Genomic DNA, 22967 nt, shown 5'->3' with positions numbered 1-22967 from the left:
ATATATATATATATATATATATATATATATATATATATATATATATATATATATATATATATATATATATATATGTATATATATATATATATATATATATATATATATATATATATATATATATATATATACGTAAGTGTATATATATGAATAAAGAAAATATCTTTATATTATCATGTATAATATTGTATACTTGAAAGAGTGCTCAATAGATAAACTAGAGCTATATAGTATATATGTTACTGTTACCCGCAGTACCAGGAATTAGCTAAATGCTAATGTTTATAATATATTTAATATTAAATATATTAAATTTATTATAAACATTATTAATATTAAATATATTATAAACATTAGCATGTAGCTAATTCCTGGTACTGCGGGTAACAGTAACATATATACTATATATATATATATATATATATATATATATATATATATATATATATATATATATGTATATATATATATATATATATATATATATATATATATATATATATATATATATATATATATATATATATATATATATATAATAGAAATATAGGTTTGCTAACTATGAAAGAACTATATATTTTCTTCTTTATTAATAAGTATAATCCCTTCACTTTAATCAAATTTCCTAGATGATTAAAAAAAAAATAAGGAGAAATTAAGGAGAGCAGTAAATTTTAACTTTTTTAAAGGTTTTTTAAGGACTGTTAAGGAGGATTTTTTTTTAAGGATATTTAAGGTTTTTAAGGAGGAGTGGGAACCCTGTATAAACTTCATCTTTTCTTTTCCAGTAACTTCCAACTCAAATAGTAATTGCCTGCAGCCTTGTTGGAAGTAAAGATGTTAATAAAAAAATTTCTTATTTTAAATTTATTTTAAACACTTTATTTTATACTTCTAGGTTCAATACACAGTTGATTAATTATTAACGTTGCAAAAAATAAAACCATGAATAATAAAATGAATTTAATTTATGGTTGCTAGGATCATTCAAAACGTATAGCAACAGTTAGTTGGTTATATAATGATTGAAAATGCATAGCAATAGTTAGTTGCATATTTATCAATTGAAGAAAGTGTTTATAAAGCAGAAACTTAAAAACTTTTCATAATTTTATAGAACTAATAAAATACTTTTTTAGTTCTATAAAATTAGTTTTTACACTCACAGAAAAGCTATTGCTTATCATGCATATTTTTAATTTATTCCTAAAGATTTTCATTTTATTAATTGTTTGGTGTAATATTGAAATGAAACAAGAAAAATTTTAGTGAAACACTTTTTCGGAAATAATATATAGTCAACAATATATAGTAATTAAATAATATACACTAGTAAAATAATTCTTTATGTATAACTAACTTGCTATATACATTCTATAAATAGTTAAAAACCTACACGTTCAGGAGATTCACGATTTGCTAAGCGAACTCGAACAAAATCAACAACTTCTTGTCTTGTCATTACATCCCAAATTCCTAATAAAAATACATCAAACATTAATGCCTATACAATAATATCATTTGAAGAGTCAGCCAATACAGGTGAAGGGATATCAGAATGCTTTTGCTGAGAATATTTTAAGAACCTGCTAACCTCAAAATATTTGGACATTTAAAAGTTATTGAAATACTTCCGCTAGATTTCCAAATAAGTGAATAATTTTTGGATTACAGTTTTTATAAGTTTTAATATAAATATTTAAGACACATTTTCATTAAGGACCTCAGAATCCCAGGTTGAATAAAGACATATTTAGCAAAAATATAGTAGCCGATTTTGGCTTCAATAATCACTTCTGAATAAAATTTTTACTTTCCCTGCTGAATATACTAACAAATATTTTGTTCATTTATATTCTATAGTTATTATATTCCACCACACAAAGCTCAGAGGTGAATGAAACTTAATTAAAAAAAAGAAAGAAAGAAAGCTATCTGTATTTAATCTCTTCTCAATGTTATTAAATAAAAATTCTGCCTATAAATCCACTATTAACTCTCCTTCAAAAAATAATTCTTTTTTTTAATTTGCTTTTGAACAAACTCAAGTAGAATTTAAAGGAATCAGTTTAGTGGTGTCAAATCAGTGTGGTTATGCTACAATCAGCGTGGTTATGCTTGTGGTCATGCTGCAATCAGTTAAAGAAAATTTCCACTAATCAAAGATCTTAGTACAATTAACAAACAATTTAATGGTGTAATTGAAATTGGAAAGAAGAAGGAATATTGTTCAATTTTCACCAAAGATGAAGAAGAGTCGCTAGTCTTTTATATAAAAAAACAAAAATAGGTAATAAAAATAGGTAATATGTAAACATGATTTGGAAAAAAATTTCTTGTTTTTAATAATTTACTTAGATGTCCTCAAAGTTTAAATAAGTTGGAGTTTACAAGGACAATGTTGAAAGCTGTAGACACCTTCATGGTCGTCATATCATTAAGCTATCACTAAATGTTCCATAAGTACTCCAAACAAAGAAGCTTAGAAAATCTTTTTGGAAACATCAGGATGCAAATTATCAAAAGTATATCACAGAAATAAGTCAGGGAACTGTATCTATAAATTGTGCCTAAATGCACAAAAGAAATGGCAGTAACCATCTTAACAAATTAGCTGAAGAACATATAAAAAGTAAATATTTTCATTAGTGCAAACTAATTAGAAACAGGTGTATGACTAAGAGATATTGATACCACTTGAGTTTATAATCATGATGAAACACCTTAATTTGAAAATATGGAGTTGATAGTACTCCAAATGAGTTAGTGTTTGCTAGGAGAGGGGTTGTCAAAAACAAAGTTGTCAAAGAGAAAATAGGGAATGTGTAACTGTATATCCTTTGTTTCTTTAGGAGGTTAAAGCAATGTGCCTTCAAGATCACAGTACACTTTTAAGTGCATATCAAATGTTCGAATGCTATTTAGAAAAAAATATTATAAAATGGCCTGGTATTGTCCAATCTGATGGTCATTCTTCAAAATTCGACAGTGATGTATTGACATTTCTAAAAAGTTAAAATATTTGACTTTTTATCTTTTCACCTGACACAATTGGCATTACCCAGCTCCTTGATCAAATAAATCAAAAATTGCAAATTATGTCCAGATATTGTGTATTAATGAACATATAAAAATTATCAATCATTAACAGCAGTAACTATTTCATCTCCAATACATGTTTGCTATGGCAACATTAATATGAAAGGGTCATTGAAGCTTATCAAACAATAGCTGATAAACAAAGAAGTAGAAAATCTGCTACTAAACATAGCTATGAATGTTTTAAAATCTACATGTAATAAATCATCATGCGTAATCAAAACTAATAATGATTAAATCATTTTGTGAAAGAGGAACCAAAAAATGACTTCAGTTTGAATCTGATGAAAATAACATCAAAGATTTCTTTCCTATTTTTAACCTTCAAGAATTTGTTGATTTTTGTTTATAGTTTATAGATTTTATTTTCAGATTTTTTGTTCATTATATCTTTTTCAAATTTGTTAATGTTATTTTAAAGAAAAATTCTCAAAAATAATCACTAAAGTTTGTTATACAGTTTTTTGAATTGGTATCTTAAAATGCTAGGTGAAGCACCTAAAAGTATATCAAATCAAATCTTTTTTAGAAAGCATTTTTTTAACCTCACGCCACTTAAATTTTTTTTGGTCATTATGAATTAAATTTTTCAAAATGTAAAGGGGGATGAGTGAAAAAAATGCTATACCGCTTCTTTCTCCCCCTTACCTTGCACCCACAAACAAAAAAACTAAAATTAAAATATATATTTGTCACTGACCTCAAAACAACTTTAAAATTCACTTTTTACTACCTAAAGTTAAGTATATCTTAATTTTGTCATAATTAAGTTATAAATACCAGATTTAAGGTTTACACCTCATTCTGTTCATTAAGTATTACTATTTAATGACAAAAAAGGAAGTTGCAATAAATGCTGAGTTAGCATAAATACGAAAATTGAAACCTGCATAAATAAGAAAATTGAAATCTAGAACTGTAAGGAGTTAAAGTTAACAACTTTCAGATTTTCCTAGTTTTTATGAAACCTATAACATATATAAATTAGCAAAATCTAAAACATGGGGTAACATGAGATTTGACACGGACTCAGTTTTGTTAATGGCTAGTAGACTCTTTTCAACATCTTGATAACTTAAAATGTTTTTAAAGGAAATCATGTAAAAAAAATTTATTTATGACTAAAAACTATACTTTTTATCCAGATTATACAGCGGTTTCAATATTAAATAAAAAAACTCGAGTTCTATGTTGCATTATTTAAAACCTGACCTCCTGAAGTCCCAGTGCATTTTGAGTTCCCTTAACCCATATATAATGTTTTTTTGTATAAAGTCAGATTAGAGATTAATAAATGTGTAGAATTCAAAAGTAAGATAGGACTCAGAAGATAGAAGGATTCAGGTGATTTAATAATTCAGAAGATTTGAGAAGATAGGAGGATTCATGTGAATGAATAAAATTGCAGGTTTAGTAGCAAAATATAGACAGGATTTAAGAAAAATTATTGAGGATCAACAACCAATCTTTGTCAAAAAATAAATGACAGTTATTAATTGTAATGATCAAGAAATCAAGAAATTTTAGTATATTTTTTTGTATATTTAGTAATGTACAAAAAATCAAGCAATTTTAACAAATCATTAAACACTGACCTACTTAATGTTTCAGTGCATTTTATTAAGTTAGTAATGTACAATAAATGTACAGTTATTTTATTTTTTGTGTTAAAAAAAAAGAAAGTAAAGAAATTCAAAAAAATGTATAAAAAACTATACCATCACACGCTAAAATAATAAATTCATGATCTAGAGCTATTTCTTCCACAATCACATCAGGATAGGCTATAAAATTTATTTAAAAAAACAACATTAAAATGATTAAAAATAAAACATTACCAATTGAATTTCTACAACTATTATTTTAAATTTAACAATTTTTTAAAAAACAAACTTTCAACACAAACAAATCTTTTGAAACACTATTGATTTTACCAGTCACTATTTGCTCCTCAGGAGATAATGTTGAATTTCTTTTAAACACAAAATCACCCATAGCTCTGGATAAAGCAAGATTTCCTATAAAAAAAAAAAATTATCCTGAAACTTCAATTAAGTCGTTTATTTATTTATAAAACTTACACAACATAAATTCCACATAACAGGGTGACTATTTTATATATGGAAAAGTTATTTTTTTCAAATTTAAAATCGCATATTTTCTTATTTTGGTTTGATGAGTAAAAATGTTAAATTTTTTTTTGCAAACCCGATATCAGAAGCTTAAATCTACCAAAATTTGTCTAAAAACTTAATCTTAAAATTCTGTTTATTTCATACAAAATGTTGCTATAAATTGTTTAACATTACATCTAAAAACAAATAGTATAAAGTATTATAATGTTATAACATAGATAGTTTATGGAGGAGTAGAAGCACAAGCGAATTCAGATTTCCCCCCTTCCCATTATTTACCAAAATCTTTCCAAGACGAATATTTTGATTTCATTATTGAAAAGTATTTTACTTGCAATAATTTGTTGGAAACTTTTTCTAAATAAACTATTGCTCAGAATTTAATTTTTAATAAATTTAATAATAACAATGGCATGATTATTCATAAGGGGTGGGGTGGAAAAGGGATTTCTGTGTTTTGTTGGTTTATACCATATGAGATTTTATTTTTTTATTATTTGGTTTTGAACACTTTTTATTTATTATAGTAAAAAAATGTAAAAAATTACTAAAGAAAAGGGTTGCTTCGGATTTATCATATGCTGGTAAAGTAACATGCTCAATTATGAATTTTTTGGTTTGTTGGACATTTGTTCTTTCAACAATAGATCAGCTGAGTCAGTTGCTAACAATTGGTGTCATAAAGTCAACTATTTAAACACCTTGCAACACATTTGCAGATAAACCTATGATTTTCTGGCTCAAGGCTAATATTCCAACTATAGCAAAGCCTTATGTAGAAGCTAAATTATGAGCAGCATGCACAAGCATGCTGTATATAAACATTCTGCATGTTCAAGTGTTTAAACACAAAAGTAGAAAATTAGCTACTAAACATAGTTATGAACAAAAATTCAATACCAAGATAGACTTTTTGATATTTCCATGGTGAATGGGATTGTCACATCAAGATAAATGAAGTTAAAAGTTTCTGATAGACCAGCAAGGTTTACAAAATTTTCACAAGGTTCTTTTTTAGACACCAGTCAACTATCGAATACTATATTCAAACGTTGTATTCTTGACAATCAACTCTTTAATGCAGCATTAGACCGAACAAAAATAATGCCATGACAAGTAATGATGATCATCACACTAGCCAAGCTGCAATAGGTACTGATGTAAATATACTAACATTTTCATATACCTCTGTACCTCTCTAATTGAAGCTCAAACTACATCCCACGAATCTGTTGCAAAAACAGTAAAAAAAGATTTTTAACCTTTGGTTTCACTAGTTGCTTATTTGATAGCAAAATGTTGTGGTATGTTGATGGAAGCATCAAGCCAGATACAACAATTGGTGTGAATTTCAGCCAATTGTTTTATTTTGCTTGGATAATGAGAAATTATTTTGATCCCTGAGATACCTGTTGGTATTAGTGTTTTGATGGGACAGGAGGTAGTTAAGTTCATTCATGAATGGCCTGGCATCAAATAGGATCTGTAGGTCTTCGCTTTGACTGAACTGCAAGTAATACAAAAAGTCACTAGAGAAAATATTAGAGAATTATTCTACTTTAAAAGTGGTACCCACAATTGAAAAAACTGAAAAAATGTTTAGAAATTTTAATATTTAGATTAGCATTTTTCATCTTCACCCCTATCTTTTCTTTGTTGTTGAAATTTTTGTTGTTGTTGATAATATTAGATAAAATAATACTGGAATTAAACAATTTAGAGAAAGGAACCAGACTTTTACAAAATTTTTTTGGGACACCCTAATAAATATAAATATAAATATAAATATATATATATATATATATATATATATATATATATATATATATATATATATATATATATATATATATATATATATATATATATATATATATATATATATATATATATATATATATAAAGAGAGATCTGGCCAGCCAATATTTATAGTACAAAAATATTTTTATACTGAATAGTGTAAGCACTTTTCCTAGAAAACACTTTAATTCAAATAACAACATACATAAACAAATGTATAAAGATTTTACAGTATAAAACAAGTTTCAATACATTCTATGGGCTCCTCAAACATTTAAAACAGCCTCTTTTCTTTGCAGCATCGAAGCAACAAGAAACACAATACTTAGATGTTATTTTATGACACTACACTTTCATCATGGCTTTTTTTTTCAACTTTAATTTCAAAAATCAGAATCCAACATTCTGATTTTTGAAATTAAAATTGAAAAAAAAACTTGTGATTCTCAGATCTTCTAGTGATTTGAGAATCACAAGTAGATTCTCAGATCACTAGAAGATCTGAGAATCTACTTGTGATGTCAATTTTTTTCTAATTGCAAGTTGCAGCCATTATGTTTGAAAATATCAAACTTTCCAATTCAAATACAATTGACAATCATTCTTGAAAATTTTTAAATAATTTGCAGAATTGACAGTCTTTCCTTGTTGTAAAAGGTACAAACCAGCGCAACCATTAGAAGTGATTGCACTCCAAATCATATTTACAGGACATAGCATAATAGTAAGTGCAACATATTGGTGATTCAAAGCATGAGCTTGGTGGCTGGCTGAACATTGACATAATGCTATGTTTTAACAAACTAATCCTTGTATTGCAAAATTTGAGGCAATCACAGATATTAAGAAAAGCGTAACTTCAATTTATTTATATGTAATACATACATACATACACAGAGGAGGCTCTTTACAAGTTTGGGGCTATTTATTTTCATCTGGAGTAGGTGATTTGATCAAAAAAGGGGGCAACTCACCGGGGAATGTTATGTGGATATCCTTAGACACCATGCTGTATCATCTGGAATGAAACTAATAGGTCATAATTTTATTCTGCACCAGGACAATGACCCAAAACATGGTTCCCGAGTGAGAAAAAAATTATTTAAATGAAATGGCAGAGGAAGGAGTACTGGAATTGATGACCTGGCCTCTCCAGAGTCTAGTTTTGAATATAATTGAGCATATTTGGGATTCCCTGGACAGAAAGAAGGTCGAACATGCTCCCCGAAATGCTGAAGAATGTTTTGAAGTACTTCAAAGAGAATGGCACAACATCCCCCAGGATTTTATAACTAACTTGTATGAATCTATTCCCCAGCAAATATTGGGATTGAGGCAAAAGGAGGACATAGTAAATATTAAGAGTTTTTTATGAAGTTTGATATTAAAAAGTTTGTAATTGTTCCATATTTTGTGTGAAATACATGTGTTTTAATAAGTTTATAATTTAGAACTACAAACTTAAGTATTAGAGAAGAATTCTCCGAAATTTTTTGAAAAAATGTAAGTGGTCTAAAACTTATTCACAGTACTGTATATAAATATATATATATATATATATATATATATATATATATATATATATATATATATATATATGTATATATATATATATACACACACATATATATATATACACAAATATATATATATATATTTATATATATATATATATATATATATATATATATATATATATATATATATATATATATATATATACACACACATATATATATTTCTAGGACTACCAGCTCCTGCTCCCCACACCCACAACTATATTAGGGGTAATATATCTAAGTTTTCTTTCTCCTAGGTAAGTTGTTTTCCCCACAATTAAGACGCCTCACCCATCCTAATATTGGATCAATTTTACGTTATCACCAAAACTTTTATTTTCGAATTATTATATAGTTATATTAAATTACAATATTGATCTAACATTTATCTTCTTGAGAATTTTTCTTTTAATCAAACCTTTATCCAGTTTTTTTTTCTGCATCAATAAAAATTCATGACACATTATAATGTGCTATATGTAAGCAATTACATACATACAAGCATTAAAACATTTTATTAGGCATTTAAAACTATTAAGTTCTTTTCAATTTGATTATTTAAAAAAGAAATATCAGAATATAAAAAAACTCAACATATTGGCACATTTTGATCTGTTCAAAATTTATATATAATATTAAGATACCATTTACTCTGTTAAATTCCACCCAACCACCTGCTGCAATTATTCTTTTTGTTTCTTCTAAAAAAAAATAATTTATGTAACTATTTTCAGTACTACTATTACAATAATGATGATGATTATGATAATGATGATGATAATGATGACAATAATGATAATGATGTTATTGATGATCTTGATTTTGGATTACAACTTGTATTACATTGATTTAAACAGAGACAACTTTACAAATTCTTGCATGGAACTAGAAGTTAAAATATTAAAAAACATTTCATGTCCTAAACAACATTTTTATTCTCAAAACATAAAACTTTTTTGTGACCTTCGTCATTAGGTTTATGATCATGTGAAAGTTCTTGTGCAATACCACCAACTGATGCAATAGCTCGTGAATCACCACAATTAGCCTAAAAATTATAAATAATTGTAAAAAATAATAATATTCTAATTAATAATTACATCAGCAAATGATGACACTAAGAAGTGATAAAACAGATACGATAAAACAGCATTTAGAAAAAAAAATGATGAATCAACAAGAAGTGCTTAAGTTACTTAATTCATACCATTTTCAATACTAGTTTTCAAAATTTCATATGGTAGTTATAAAGAAACAAAGTAAAACTTATTTTTATAATATTTTTAGGTAACAATATTATAAAGAACAGGATTATAGCATAAAAAAAATTTGTCTAAGTAGGAAACAAATTAAAGTTTAGTCTCAAGTTTGACAACAGTGAATGTAATTTCACTTTTATACTTAGTGAAGATATCAAAAGATTTAAAAAATCTCCAATAAATGATAAACAAGGAGATTGAAGAGTATTTAAAGCACACCTATGTAATGAATACTCTTTATGGAAGAAAATTTGTGGAATTTGATTTAAAGAAAAAAGTTTACTTTAAGTTTCACTTTATTTTATTGAAGGTGAAAAATTTTTAGTACAGGTAGAAACATTTATGAACCAATAGAAACAGACTGTTTCTATTGACTGTTGAAAGTGGTAATACTTGATGTTTATACATTATAAGAGAGCAACAAATGTGACAATTTAGTAGATTGATTTTCATTTACATATGTAAAAAACTAAAATCAGTGATTTGTCTATTGTTATTAAATAACATTATTATACAATAATAACTTCATAACAACCTTGATCTCAAGTGCTTCACTGTTTTGCTATTTTATGATTCTTTCAACAAAATTTTACTTTTTATCTAGCACAAATCATTTTTGCTAGAGCTTATTTGTATGTTTAGAATATAATTAAAATAATGCTCAATTGATGCAGAGCTAATTCTTTTAAACAAGACTAATTTTATACAAAAGTCATTTATTTCACCTTTACTTTATTCTTTTACACAAGACTTGTAAAGTGTATTTACTTCACTAGGTCTTATTCAATCTTTAATTAGACTTACTTCATTAGATTTAACTTATCCGTTTAATTTTGATACATGCATTCTTGCCTAGTACAGTACTAAAATGTAAAACATTTTAGGGCAAAAGCATGAGGATTTTAAAATTAGTACTTTTAGGCAAACACTTGCACCAAATGTTTGTAAAATTTGTTTCCATTCAGTCAGTTTTAATATATATATATATATATATATATATATATATATATATATATATATATATATATATATATATATATATATATATATATATATATATATATATATATATATATATATATACAAGAGACCAAATCTTAGCAATAAAACAAGAAAACTGATTTAAAGCAATTTAAAAAATTTGTTGTCATCCCAAACTGCAAATTAGTGGACAAGCATATGCAAACAGCAATGACAATAAGGAGAGTGCTCCACAAAACAAAAAGTTAAGGAGCTATATCCAACATTAGATAATATTATTTTGTCCTTTAGGACTCATAAATATATATATATATATATATATATATATATATATATATATATATATATATATATATATATATATATATATATATATATATATATAAAGAGAAAAAATTTTATCATCCTTTAAAATATATTGATATTTTAAAGGATGATAAAAATAAACGTTAGCTGCATACTAAATTAACTTTAACTGACATGCATAAATTAATCAAACATTGCCCAAGTTCAATACGACAAGAAAATCATATACGACATTTTTAAAATCTCATTCAATTCACATGTGAATACCAAAATAATCAAGACCAACTTAATTTCTTAGATACATTTCATCTAATCATATAACTCAAAAATATAACTTTTTTATATACCGCAAGAACGCAATATCAAATATACTTGTAAAACTGCAATCATCTATACCACCGTACATTGCAATAGGGATATTTAAAGGTTTTCAGGTAAAAGCTTATAAATTATGTTCTAGTAATTATATAGAAAGGAAATTGAGTTCCTAATAAATATTTTTTTGGAAAATGGACATTCTTGGCAACAACTTCTAGATATTGTTAAACATTACAAACCATCCTAACCAAAAAACCGTCAAGAAATTAACACAAATAATACCATAATACTCTTGTAGGTTCCTATATTAAATGTTATTCTTAGGCATAAGTTTCAAAAAGTTGGCATAAAAAGTTTTTTATTTTGGAAGATCTTTTCTTAACGTGTTGTGCCAAAATAAATCAAAGCTACCTCCAAACAGTTACCCAAATGTTTACCAACTTGAATGTACATGTGGAGCAATTTTTTCTGGTTTCAGCTATTCATGTTGTTTTTATTCATGTTGTTATCTTTTTTCTGGTTTCACCTACTTTTATGTAGGTGAAACCAGAAAAAAGATAACAACATGAATAGCTCAATATCAAAAAAGCGTGACTAAAGCAAACTGGAAAGCATAAGGAATTGTTGAGCATGCACAGCATTGCAAAGATACAATTTACAATTTTTTTATTTTTTTAATTTTAAACATCTTCTTCACCAACAAGGCTGCAAACAATCACTATGAGAGTTGGAAGTTACTGGAAGAGAAAAGACGAAGTTTATAAAGCAAGATAATGATTAGCAGATGTCTTAAAAGATTGCAAATTATATAAATCAGGAAAACAAGAAGCAAATTCCATAGAGCTGATGTTTAAGGAAAAAAATTAGACAAATAAGAATTTTTGGGGCACTTAGAAAGTCACAGTTAAAGGATGAAACTTAATTGAATGATGAGTAACACAGGAATGAACTTTACAGTTTCTAGGTACAATTAATTGGAATAATCCCAAAACACCTTCATCCCAAATAATTTGCTGCTTAATATTATAAAAAACTTTTATAGTATTAGGCAGCAATGACATCATTATTGTTAATAACGAATATTTGATATGTATTTTAGTTTGAAAATGGCTCCAACTATATGAGCCTAAAATTAACACTTAAAATTAATAAAATTTTAATAAGTTAAATAAATAGTTAATAAATAAATAATTGATAAATGATTTTTAGTTTTATATATAAATATCATTATGCTTTTAAGATGTCATTAAAATATATATATATATATAGTGTCCTTAAAAAAAAAAGGGACAGCATGACTTTTTTGTTTAAAGTCACAAAAATCAATGTTGTATCATTTATTTTAAAATTTTTTTTCTTAATTATAAAATTAGAACAAATAATGAACTATACTATTTAATAAAAAAAATAAAAATAATTGATTAAACTTTTGAAACTCTAATCTGCAGAATTGTTAGAAAACTAACATAAATAAAAAAATTGTATACATTTTTTATAATAAAGTAAAGTTGATTGTACCATAAAATTTAAACATTTTTTTGGTTTTCCATGTTAGATACTTGATATATTTACACTATTCTAATATTTAAAATGAAAAGAAATTGAAAAAAAAGGAGGTGGGCCCTCAATTTTAACAACAAAACAACAACAGGCTCAAATTAACAACAGGTAAAAAAGGATATCTTTAACATTCTATTTTATACTTCCCATTAAAGTTTTCCTCATTATAAAGTGTTACATGTGATTTTATATTGTTTTTTTGCAAAGTAAAGTTATTTTTAACTTTTCATATTTTCATAACTCAAAAAAATTAATATTATTTTATTTAAATTAATTTTTTTAGCAATTTTATATAATTAGAAATTATACTTAAATGGCAACAATGGCAAAGTTAGATACTTTTGATTCTACTACTACAAAAATTCAACCATTAAATAGGTATAAGACATTCATACTTATAGTAATTTAGCATTTAGTTTGAACTATATCATTTATTTAACAGTTAAAATTCATATTTACCAATTTAGGAAAAAACATGTTTCAGACTTTGATAAAGGTAGAATAATTCAAATGCACAATGCAGATTGGCCTTTGCATAATATTTTCAAAGAAGTTGGATGTGGTAAATCTCTAGTTCAAAAAGTTGTGTCAGGAAAGTCAGGGTCAGTAAGAAAGCGAAAAAAGCAAAATTTAAACCTTGAACACTTATGTAACAATACAACTGTTGAAAGAATAAAGAAAAAAGCTTTTTATAAACAAGAAAAATTGTGTTAAGAGATTAAAATGGTGCAGAGATCATTTAAGCAGAACTTCAGATCAATGGAAATGTGTCATATGGACAGATGAGTCACCTTTTGTGCTACAATATGGTAATCGAGAAAGAATCTGGAAAAAAACCCATATAATCCAGAGTGCACACGTGCCACAGTAAAGAATGACAAAAAAAATCATGGTTTGGGGTGCATTTGCTACTCATGGAGTGGGAAACCTGAACAGAGTTGAAGGAGTTATGGAACAACATAAGTACCCTTACCTTTTAGTTCACCAATTAAAACTTAGTATAACACATCTATTTCCAGATGAAAACAATATATTTCAGCAAGACAATGACCCAAAGCACGCAGCAAAAAAAAAAAGAAAAAGATATATACAAAAGGCTGGTATTTTTGAGTTATACTTTAAGTGGCTGGCACAATCACTTGATCCTAATCCAATTGAGAACCTGTGGTCTATATTAGATTCTGAACTAAAAGACAGAAAACATTGTAATGAAAATTACTTATTTTTGACACTTTTAAAAGGTTGGAATTCACTGGAAGTTAGCTTATTAACAAAACTAGTTGAAAGCATGCCCCACAGATGCCAAGTGGTTATTGATGCAAAAGGTTATGCAACCAAGTATTAAAATGAATATTATACTTAAAACTGATTGAATTTCTATTTAGTTGTATAAAGGGAAAATGTAATTGCATTAAGCATTCTATAATAAACAACATAGATGTAAAAATTTAGAAAACGTACTCAATTTTACCATTCTTTTTTAAAAAAGTTGAATTTTCCTATTTTAGTTGATTTTTACTAATTCCATAGTTTTGTAACAAGTCTAACTGTTTTATTGACTTTTTTTTTATTTTTAACGACAAATATTGTGTAATAAAAGTTATTATTTGACATTAAATAAAGTTAAAAAATACTTGAGAAAAAATTAATTTTTTTTGTTGTTTTTAAAAAAATCATGCTGTCCCATGTATATATATATATATATATATATATATATATATATAATGCGGTAGTGGTAGAGCGCTTGCTTCATAAGCGAGAGATTCCGAGTTCAATCCCCACCACATCCCTGGTAGTACCGTGCTCAACTTGTGTTTATGGTAGTCTCAGAGGAATTTAATTTATGCATCTTTGGAAGTTCATCGATACTTCCAAAGATGCATAAATTAAATTCTTTGATCTCTACAAATATTTTTTAGTATCATATGATGTAACCAGCTTATACACCAATGTTCCGCTTCAAGAAACCATTGAAATTGCAGTCAATTTAATTTTGCTCCATAGTAAAAACATTAAAATTACTAAAACTGATTTAAAAAAACTATTCCAATTCGCCACTTCACAAACACATTTTCATTTTTAAAGGAAAAACTTATGATCAAATCGATGGTGTAGCAATGGGTTCTCCACTGGCACCTGTTCTTGCCAACTTGTTCATGGGTCATTTTGAAAATAAATGGATCAAAAATTTCAATGATGTAAAATCAGTTTTCTATAAAAGATACATTGATGACATTTGTGCTGCTTTCCAGTCAGAAACTCACATTTTTTCTTAGATATATAAATAGTAGACACAATTCTATTTCTTTTACTAGTATTTATTTTCTTTTAATAGTACTAAACTTGGGTTTCACTATGACATAAACAACTTTTTTAAAGTATTTCAAAGAAATACTTTAAAGAGGCTTTTCTTCTAAAGATCCTATTCCTCTAGAGTTAAAATCGTTTGTGGTGTATAAATTTGTATTTGCAGGATGCAACTCTTGTTATATAGGCGAAAATACTTGCCATACAAAGACCTGGATATCTGAACATTACAAGAGAGATAAAAAGTCTCATATCTATTAACATCTCCATGCTAATGAAAATTGTTTCGTGTAAATATGATAAGTGTTTTTCTGTGTTAGTTTTGGCATCTAACCAATTTGAGCTAAAACTTAAAGAAAGTATTTTTATAGAATGGCTAAAACCTGATATGAATAAACAGGTTAACCATGTACAAATGACACTTTCTGTTTAGCTTTTTTATACAAATTGCATATCTTTTTAACCTATTCTTTTGTTATTTCCTATTTCTTTTGTATGACATGATAAACTTTTTAATTGATTTTATTGTATTTTTGTATTTATATTATTATTAGTTTGTACAAGAATAATTATATTTTGTATTGTTTTTTTTAACACCTTTATAAGTATTTGAAATTTTAAATATTTAATTTTAACTGAAGATGATGAGCGTTACATATACATATATATATATATATATATATAATATATATATATATATATATATATATATATATATATATATATATATATATATATATATATATATATATATATATATATATATATATATATATATATATACAGTATGTCAAAAAAGTCTATCACCCCCTGATGGTTTTTCAATAAAAACAAATTTTTATATGCTTAAATATAGATTTTTGACCCTAATTTTTTTTTTTAAATATTGAATTTATGTCAAAAAACATTTTTATTACAAGAAATTAATATTCTTATACTTAAAACAAAAATTATCCACTAAATTAGAAAAAGTGTACCACCCCTTAAATAACTATTTTGCTAATATAAAATTAATAGTCTATTTGTGCGCCTTTTGCCTTGATGACTGCAAGACATTTTTTAGGCATTGAATTTACTAAGTTTTTAAGCCATTGTGTGTCAAATTTTTCCCACTCCTCAATGAGAATTGCCTTTAATTGCGACAAACTGGATGGTTTTTGATCAACTACTAAATTTTCAATCGGATTTTGGTCTGGTGACTAAGGAACCCAATCTAACATCTTAATACTGTTTTTCTTTAATCACTCAGTAGCTAACTTGGATGTGTGTTTAGGATCTCCATCCTTTTGAAAGATAAAATTACGAGATAAGCCAGCACTTCTGGCGCTTGATCTCAGTTTTCGCTTCAGAATGTCAGTATAAACCTCTTTTGTCATTATTCCATCAATGAACTCGAGTTCGCCAACACCACTCCAAAAGAGCAAAAGAGCCCCAAACCATCATCTGACCTATGATAAGAGGAAAAAAAAAGTTATAAGTATATATTATATTGAAATTTTATAATAAAGCCTAATGTCACCTCCCCCATGCTTGACAGTTGGTCTCATACATTTAGGATTTAGGCGTTCACCATTTTTTCTCCATTTGCGTATGATACCATCAGAACCAAACAAACATATTTTTGTTTTATCGGATCATAAAACTCTTTGCCATTGGTCAATAGTTCAATTTGAATGTTTCTTAGCCCAAGCCAATTTTTTCTTTTGATTCTTTTTACTCAAAAAAGGCTTTTTTGGAGCAATTCTACCTATAAAACCTCGATTTTTCAAGCGATTGCGAACAGTTTGAGGATTTTTTTATATTTTTTAATGATATTTCCTACACTATTAGGCTTAACATGGACTGTTTTAGAAATAGTTTTATATCCTTTTCCACTTTTATAGTATCCCAGGGTCAGTTTTTTTACTGATTCATGAATTTCATATCTTTTCGCCATAATTTACTTATTAAGAACCTAAAAGGAAAACAAATTTTGCTAAAAAATTAGTTAGAATAACTTTTATCAATCAAATTTGATTGTTTTTGGCTTATTTTCTGCAATTTTACTAATTTAAACAACAGAAAAGTTAAAAAATGATTAGGGGGTGATACACTTTTTTGACTTACACTTTTCTAATTTAGTAGATAATTTTTGTTTTAATTATAAGAATATTAATTTCTTGTTATAAAAATGTTTTTTGATATATATATATATATAAATATATATATGTATATAAATAAGTGTGTGTGTGTATATATATATATATGTATATATATATATATATATATATATATATATATATATATATATATATATATATATATATATATATATATATGTATATATATATATGTGTGTGTGTGTATATATTTATATATATATACATATATATATATAAATATTTATATATATATGTGTGTGTATATATATATATATATATATATATATATATATATATATATATATATATATATATATATATAAATATATATATGTGTGTATATATATATATATATATATATATATAGAGGCACCTTCTTTCATGTCTGTTAAATATCTGTTTTTTATTTTGACATCGCTTTCAAAAAGTTTCCGGTTTTTTTATGTTTTTCAAATTACACTATATACATGAGGGAAAGAATTTTAAAAAGCTAGCAAAAAAATGAACTGTTAAACTTGGTTAAATTATATTATTTTAATTCATTATATAAATTTGGTCAATTATATCATTTCGTTTTAAGTAAAGGTTAAACTTGATCATAGCTAATTTTTTTTTTTTTTTAATTCCGAGATTTTTACTGTTAACAAATCTTGCAAAAATAGGTAATTTTCATATGAAAAATTTATTATACCAATACAAATGCTCCTAAATGAAATTAGCATGCTCAAATAAATTATTTATAGATCTTTCATTTGACATATAATAATCAATATGTAAAAATCTCCTTCATGTTTAAAAATGTTGCATACAGTTGCTCCTGACAAAACGACTTATTTTCGATAGCACAATTTTGTCTTACTTTTCTGTCTCTTTTTATTCTGTCTCTTTTTATTGCTAATTTTTTTCTTAATTTTAGATGGACAACAAGGCTGCAGAAGATATTTGTCTTTTAATTAACTTATATAAATGGAATCCAAGCCTGTGTTAAATGGTAACATTTACAACATTTTTTCTAAAAATAAATTCAGATTATCAAAAACCTGTCTGAAACTAAAAGAGCTGAACATTGAACCTAAAGATGCATCTGATTTAAAGATATTCACTAACAATATAAGACACTTACATAAAACGATAAAAAGAAACCCTACCCAGTCATGGACTGCTATTGGTAATATTTTGCTACTTTTGAGTTCCTGAATGCAAAAATAAAAGCCAGAGTAAACAAAATATTAACATGGCTTGACGAGAAAACATTGCCAGAACAAAAAGACCTCATTCAGTTTGCAATTCAGAGAGGAGCTTTAACATGTCGAGCCTCTAAAAATTTTAATAATCTTTTGTATGAAAAAATAGAAAAAAGATGTACCAAAGCTAATTTAAAAAAAGAACTACTGGAAAGAAAGCAACTAGAAAAGAATGTTAAAAGAACTACTGGAAAGAAAGCAACTAGAGAAGGATGTTAAAAAAGCAATAGCTGGTAATGCAAAAATAACACATCCTCTTTTTATTAATATTGATGAAAAACAAAAACAATTTTTAGGTATAATTTTGAAGAATGGAACCTTGATAGGGCAGCTTATAACCCATAAATGGGAGCTTGATGATGGAAATATACATTTATTTTTTGGTAGGATTATTAATCAAAAGTTAGCAACAAAGAAAAAATCATATACATACACAATAGAATATTGGTAAGTCAATGAAGATGAAGCTAAAGATATCGACATAAGCTAGGAAGGAGTTGTAGCAAATTTAATACTTAAAAACCTGGAATTTATTTAAAACTTTCATTATTATATTAAGCATTATTGTCTAAGACATGTCTTTTTTAAAAGTTTTGTATACAAATTTTTTATTTAATTTTAATTTTTTTAAATTTTCTATAGTAACTTAGAGCTGACACATGATTATTTTACATTTTAGATAATGTAAAATAAAATGGCTTTTATATATATATATATATATATATATATATATATATATATATATATACATATATATATATATATACATATATATATATATATATATATATATATATATATATATATATATATATATATATATATATATACATATATATATATATATACATATATATATATATATATATATATATATATATATATATATATATATATATATATATATATATATATATATATATATATATATATAAATATATATATATATATATATTGGTGCTAAAAACAACCTTTTTTGAAAATGTCTGCAGACACACACTAAATGTGTTCTATATAATAAAATGATATTGGATTTAAAATTTTTTTGAATAAAAATTATTTTTAGGGGTGCCACAAGACCCTTAAATAAAAGAGATCATTATGAGACGTAAAATAATGCTATAATAAAATTGTTACAAATAAATCATAGTAAATGCACCCTAGTGGAAATATAGCATGCACAAAAAAAACAACAAAAAAAAAAAACACTAGAAACTGATTACACTTTTGAAATCATATCTCGTACACTTATTATTTAAATTTTGAAAATATTCTGTTGATATCTTACATAACAAAGGGGTTGAATGAGTGGTCCTGGATTTTCGGTGTTCATGGTAGGTAACTTTCAGAGATGGTATAAACTTGAAATATTTTAATATTGACATTGAAGTCATCTAATTATGTTTTACAGAAAATGGTGATTAAAGCCTGGGAACAACCTCAACCTGAAAATATAGGTCCTTTTATCACCCCATGTATGGGGGTAATAAAAGGCAACTTCAAAACTTTTTAATATGCAATGAAACGCAACTTCAAAACTTTTTAAGGAAACTCAAAGTCAAAGTTTCTATGACAATTTGATTGATTATAACAAAATTTTTCCATCAGGTTCTTGTCTTGCTTGCATATACAGTCTTTCTGAAAATGCACAAATTAAGGTCTTCTGATCATGATATATGTTTTCAACCTATTGTATTGTTTATTGGCATATATAAATATTATTTGACTAGATTTCTTTGAGAGTTATTATCTTCATTATAACTGTCTGAATTTTGTACTAAAGATTCTTTTACCTTTGTTAAAGAAGTACACAAGGATTTTTCACCTTTTTAAAGAAGTAAATGTTAACATTATGTAGATGTTCTTGGATTACACCTAGAATAAACATTCCTCAATATCTTTTACCATAGCAAAGATAGAAAACCTAAAAATATAATTTTTGGACAACTTTATGTAAGTCAAACAGTTAACAATGACACGTGTTTTTCATTAAAAAAAAGTCTTATTAAATGTTTAATTGGTAAACTTTCAAAATTAATGATACTATTCTTGGTCCTTGTTATGATATTAACAATCTTTTTAAAATTCTCAGATCTAATATGTGCCATCTTGGATAATAGAAAAAATCCATGATTTTTACTTAAGTCACTATTTTAAACTCTGTTATATTGGTAAAATATATGAGCTAACGAAGTAGGGGTAACAACTTTTTCATTTATAAGCATTTTCACTCAAAAGGAAAATATTTTACTAATTATAGAGATGAATGTTTTTGACTTTGAATCGTGTCTGTAACAAATTAGAACTAAAATTTAAGAAAAGTATTCATATAAGGTGGGAAAAATCTGAAATGAATTAACAATTAAACCATGTTAAAATGACTCTTACCATTTATAATAATTTATCAGTTCTTTGGTTATATCTGATTGTTTTTAATTATAACTAATTGTTAAAACAATTTTTAATAATTCTTTTTGTATAGAAAGTTTGCTATCATTTTTATGGTTTTTATTATGTTTATTTTCACAATTATATACCATATTTTATAACATTTCTAACATATATTTGAACTGATGATGACTATATGTAGTCAAAACATGAATTAAATTAACAAAATGTTTTTAAATAAAACTTAAAAAATGTCTTTATTCTTTATTACAGCACCATTATTTTTTTTACAGTCTATTTGAAAACCAAAACATGTTTTAACATTTTCAGAACACAAAGGAACATTTGAAGTGACTTATCAGGACCACTGCCAGTTTGAGATACCCATATTCTGTAATCATATTGTTCCATTTCCTTGTTTCTCCCACTGATTATAGGTGGGTTTGTTACTTCCAGATTTAATTTGCTTCTCTGGCAAATTAGAGTACCATTTCACCAGATATAAAACTTATTATGTCAATTTTTATGTTAAATACATACCATGCCAATTTTGTACTTTCTTATAAAGTGAACAATGGTTGACTTTAGCAATTTATTTTTATATGGCTTTTTTTATTTATTATTTATATTGTTATGTTTATGGCTTTATAAGTAACTTTGTGGTTAACTTTTTAAGTAATCATTTGGTAAAAATGCTATGATCTTGTATTCATGTCACAATTATACCAAATTTCTTACACCAATATTTATCAACCACAAAAGCTTTTTATCTTTTTAGATTCTTGTTGCAAATCGAAAATTAATTGATCATTCATTTTTTGTAAAACTCACCACAAAAATCTTTTTAGTTAACTCAAAGTTCAATAAGGATATCAAGGATATCAACATTGCTCATCTTAAAACTCTAAGAACTATTTTTATTCACTAATTTAAAAACAAACATGTACAATTTTATTATACTGCACAACCATGGCCTACCTAAAGTAAACGGCCTAATATTCCACATTTTAACCAAAACAATAGAAGACCAATAAATAGATTTATCATTCCATAAAAAGTAAAGGAAATAAGCAAAGAAAAAATCTTTATTCGTATATATACTTTTTATTTGAGAAAACAAAAGATTTGTCAAAAAAAAAAGATTTTGTTCAAGTTTTTTTCTAGACAAATAAAAAAATATTGTTTTTCTTAAATAATCTTAAATAATCTGTTGATGTATTTCCAGCATTGATTTCTCATCTGTTACAGTGATTTCAGCACAATTCATGGAGCTGTCAAATTTCAACATTTTCATCCACCGATCTGGTATTCTAGTTAACGAATCTAGTTAAGAAAAGTTGGCTTTTATAATCAATTTGGTTGTATTAGCATTTTACTTAATGCTTTTGACTTCAGTCGTGATTTACCTGTCAAGGCATCAAGAATCCAATGAAAAACTGTCACAGAGTCTGTGAATAATTGCAGCCTGTTGAGCTTCCATGACAATGCCATATTGATACCACACAAAATAGCGTCTAACTCCATATTTATATATTCAATATTTATGTGAACTTCAGATCGGTCCTTTTACAACCATGTTGTGTCTTCAATGGTGACTCCACCAATTTGGACAAGAGTTCCTAATAATACCAAGGAACTGGTGTCAACCCACACTGCCTTTGCTGCCTCACACTTCTTAATCAACGCAGGTTCATTTTCTTTTACCTTTTCTAGTACCTCGTCCAACACATATCCTACTCCCTCATTACAAATTTAATTGTCGCATCCACGTGTCAGAGAAACTACCTTCCACTTAATAAGACTGGAAGCACTAGCAAATGGTTCACAAATTGTTCACAAATAGAAAATACCATCCTCCTTAATAGTAGAA

General features: G+C 25.9%; 1 protein-coding gene across 2 annotated transcripts in view; it reads right to left on the bottom strand.

The window, feature by feature from the left end:
• The window catches only part of LOC100211184 (probable protein phosphatase 2C T23F11.1), a 51977-nt gene that overhangs the window by 12031 nt on the left and 16979 nt on the right, over positions 1–22967 (bottom strand). For both annotated transcript variants that reach the window (XM_065813269.1, XM_065813270.1), the window contains exons 6-10: positions 9557–9641; positions 9238–9294; positions 5034–5117; positions 4818–4883; positions 1397–1476 (exon numbers count right to left, since the gene is read on the bottom strand). In XM_065813269.1, the coding sequence (XP_065669341.1) occupies positions 1397–1476; positions 4818–4883; positions 5034–5117; positions 9238–9294; positions 9557–9641 (372 nt within the window). The remainder of the gene's footprint in view (positions 1–1396; positions 1477–4817; positions 4884–5033; positions 5118–9237; positions 9295–9556; positions 9642–22967) is intronic.

The sequence above is a fragment of the Hydra vulgaris genome, chromosome 12, assembly GCF_038396675.1.
Source record: "Hydra vulgaris chromosome 12, alternate assembly HydraT2T_AEP".
Lineage (NCBI taxonomy): Eukaryota > Metazoa > Cnidaria > Hydrozoa > Anthoathecata > Hydridae > Hydra > Hydra vulgaris.
This window is presented reverse-complemented; position numbering and strand designations above follow the sequence as displayed.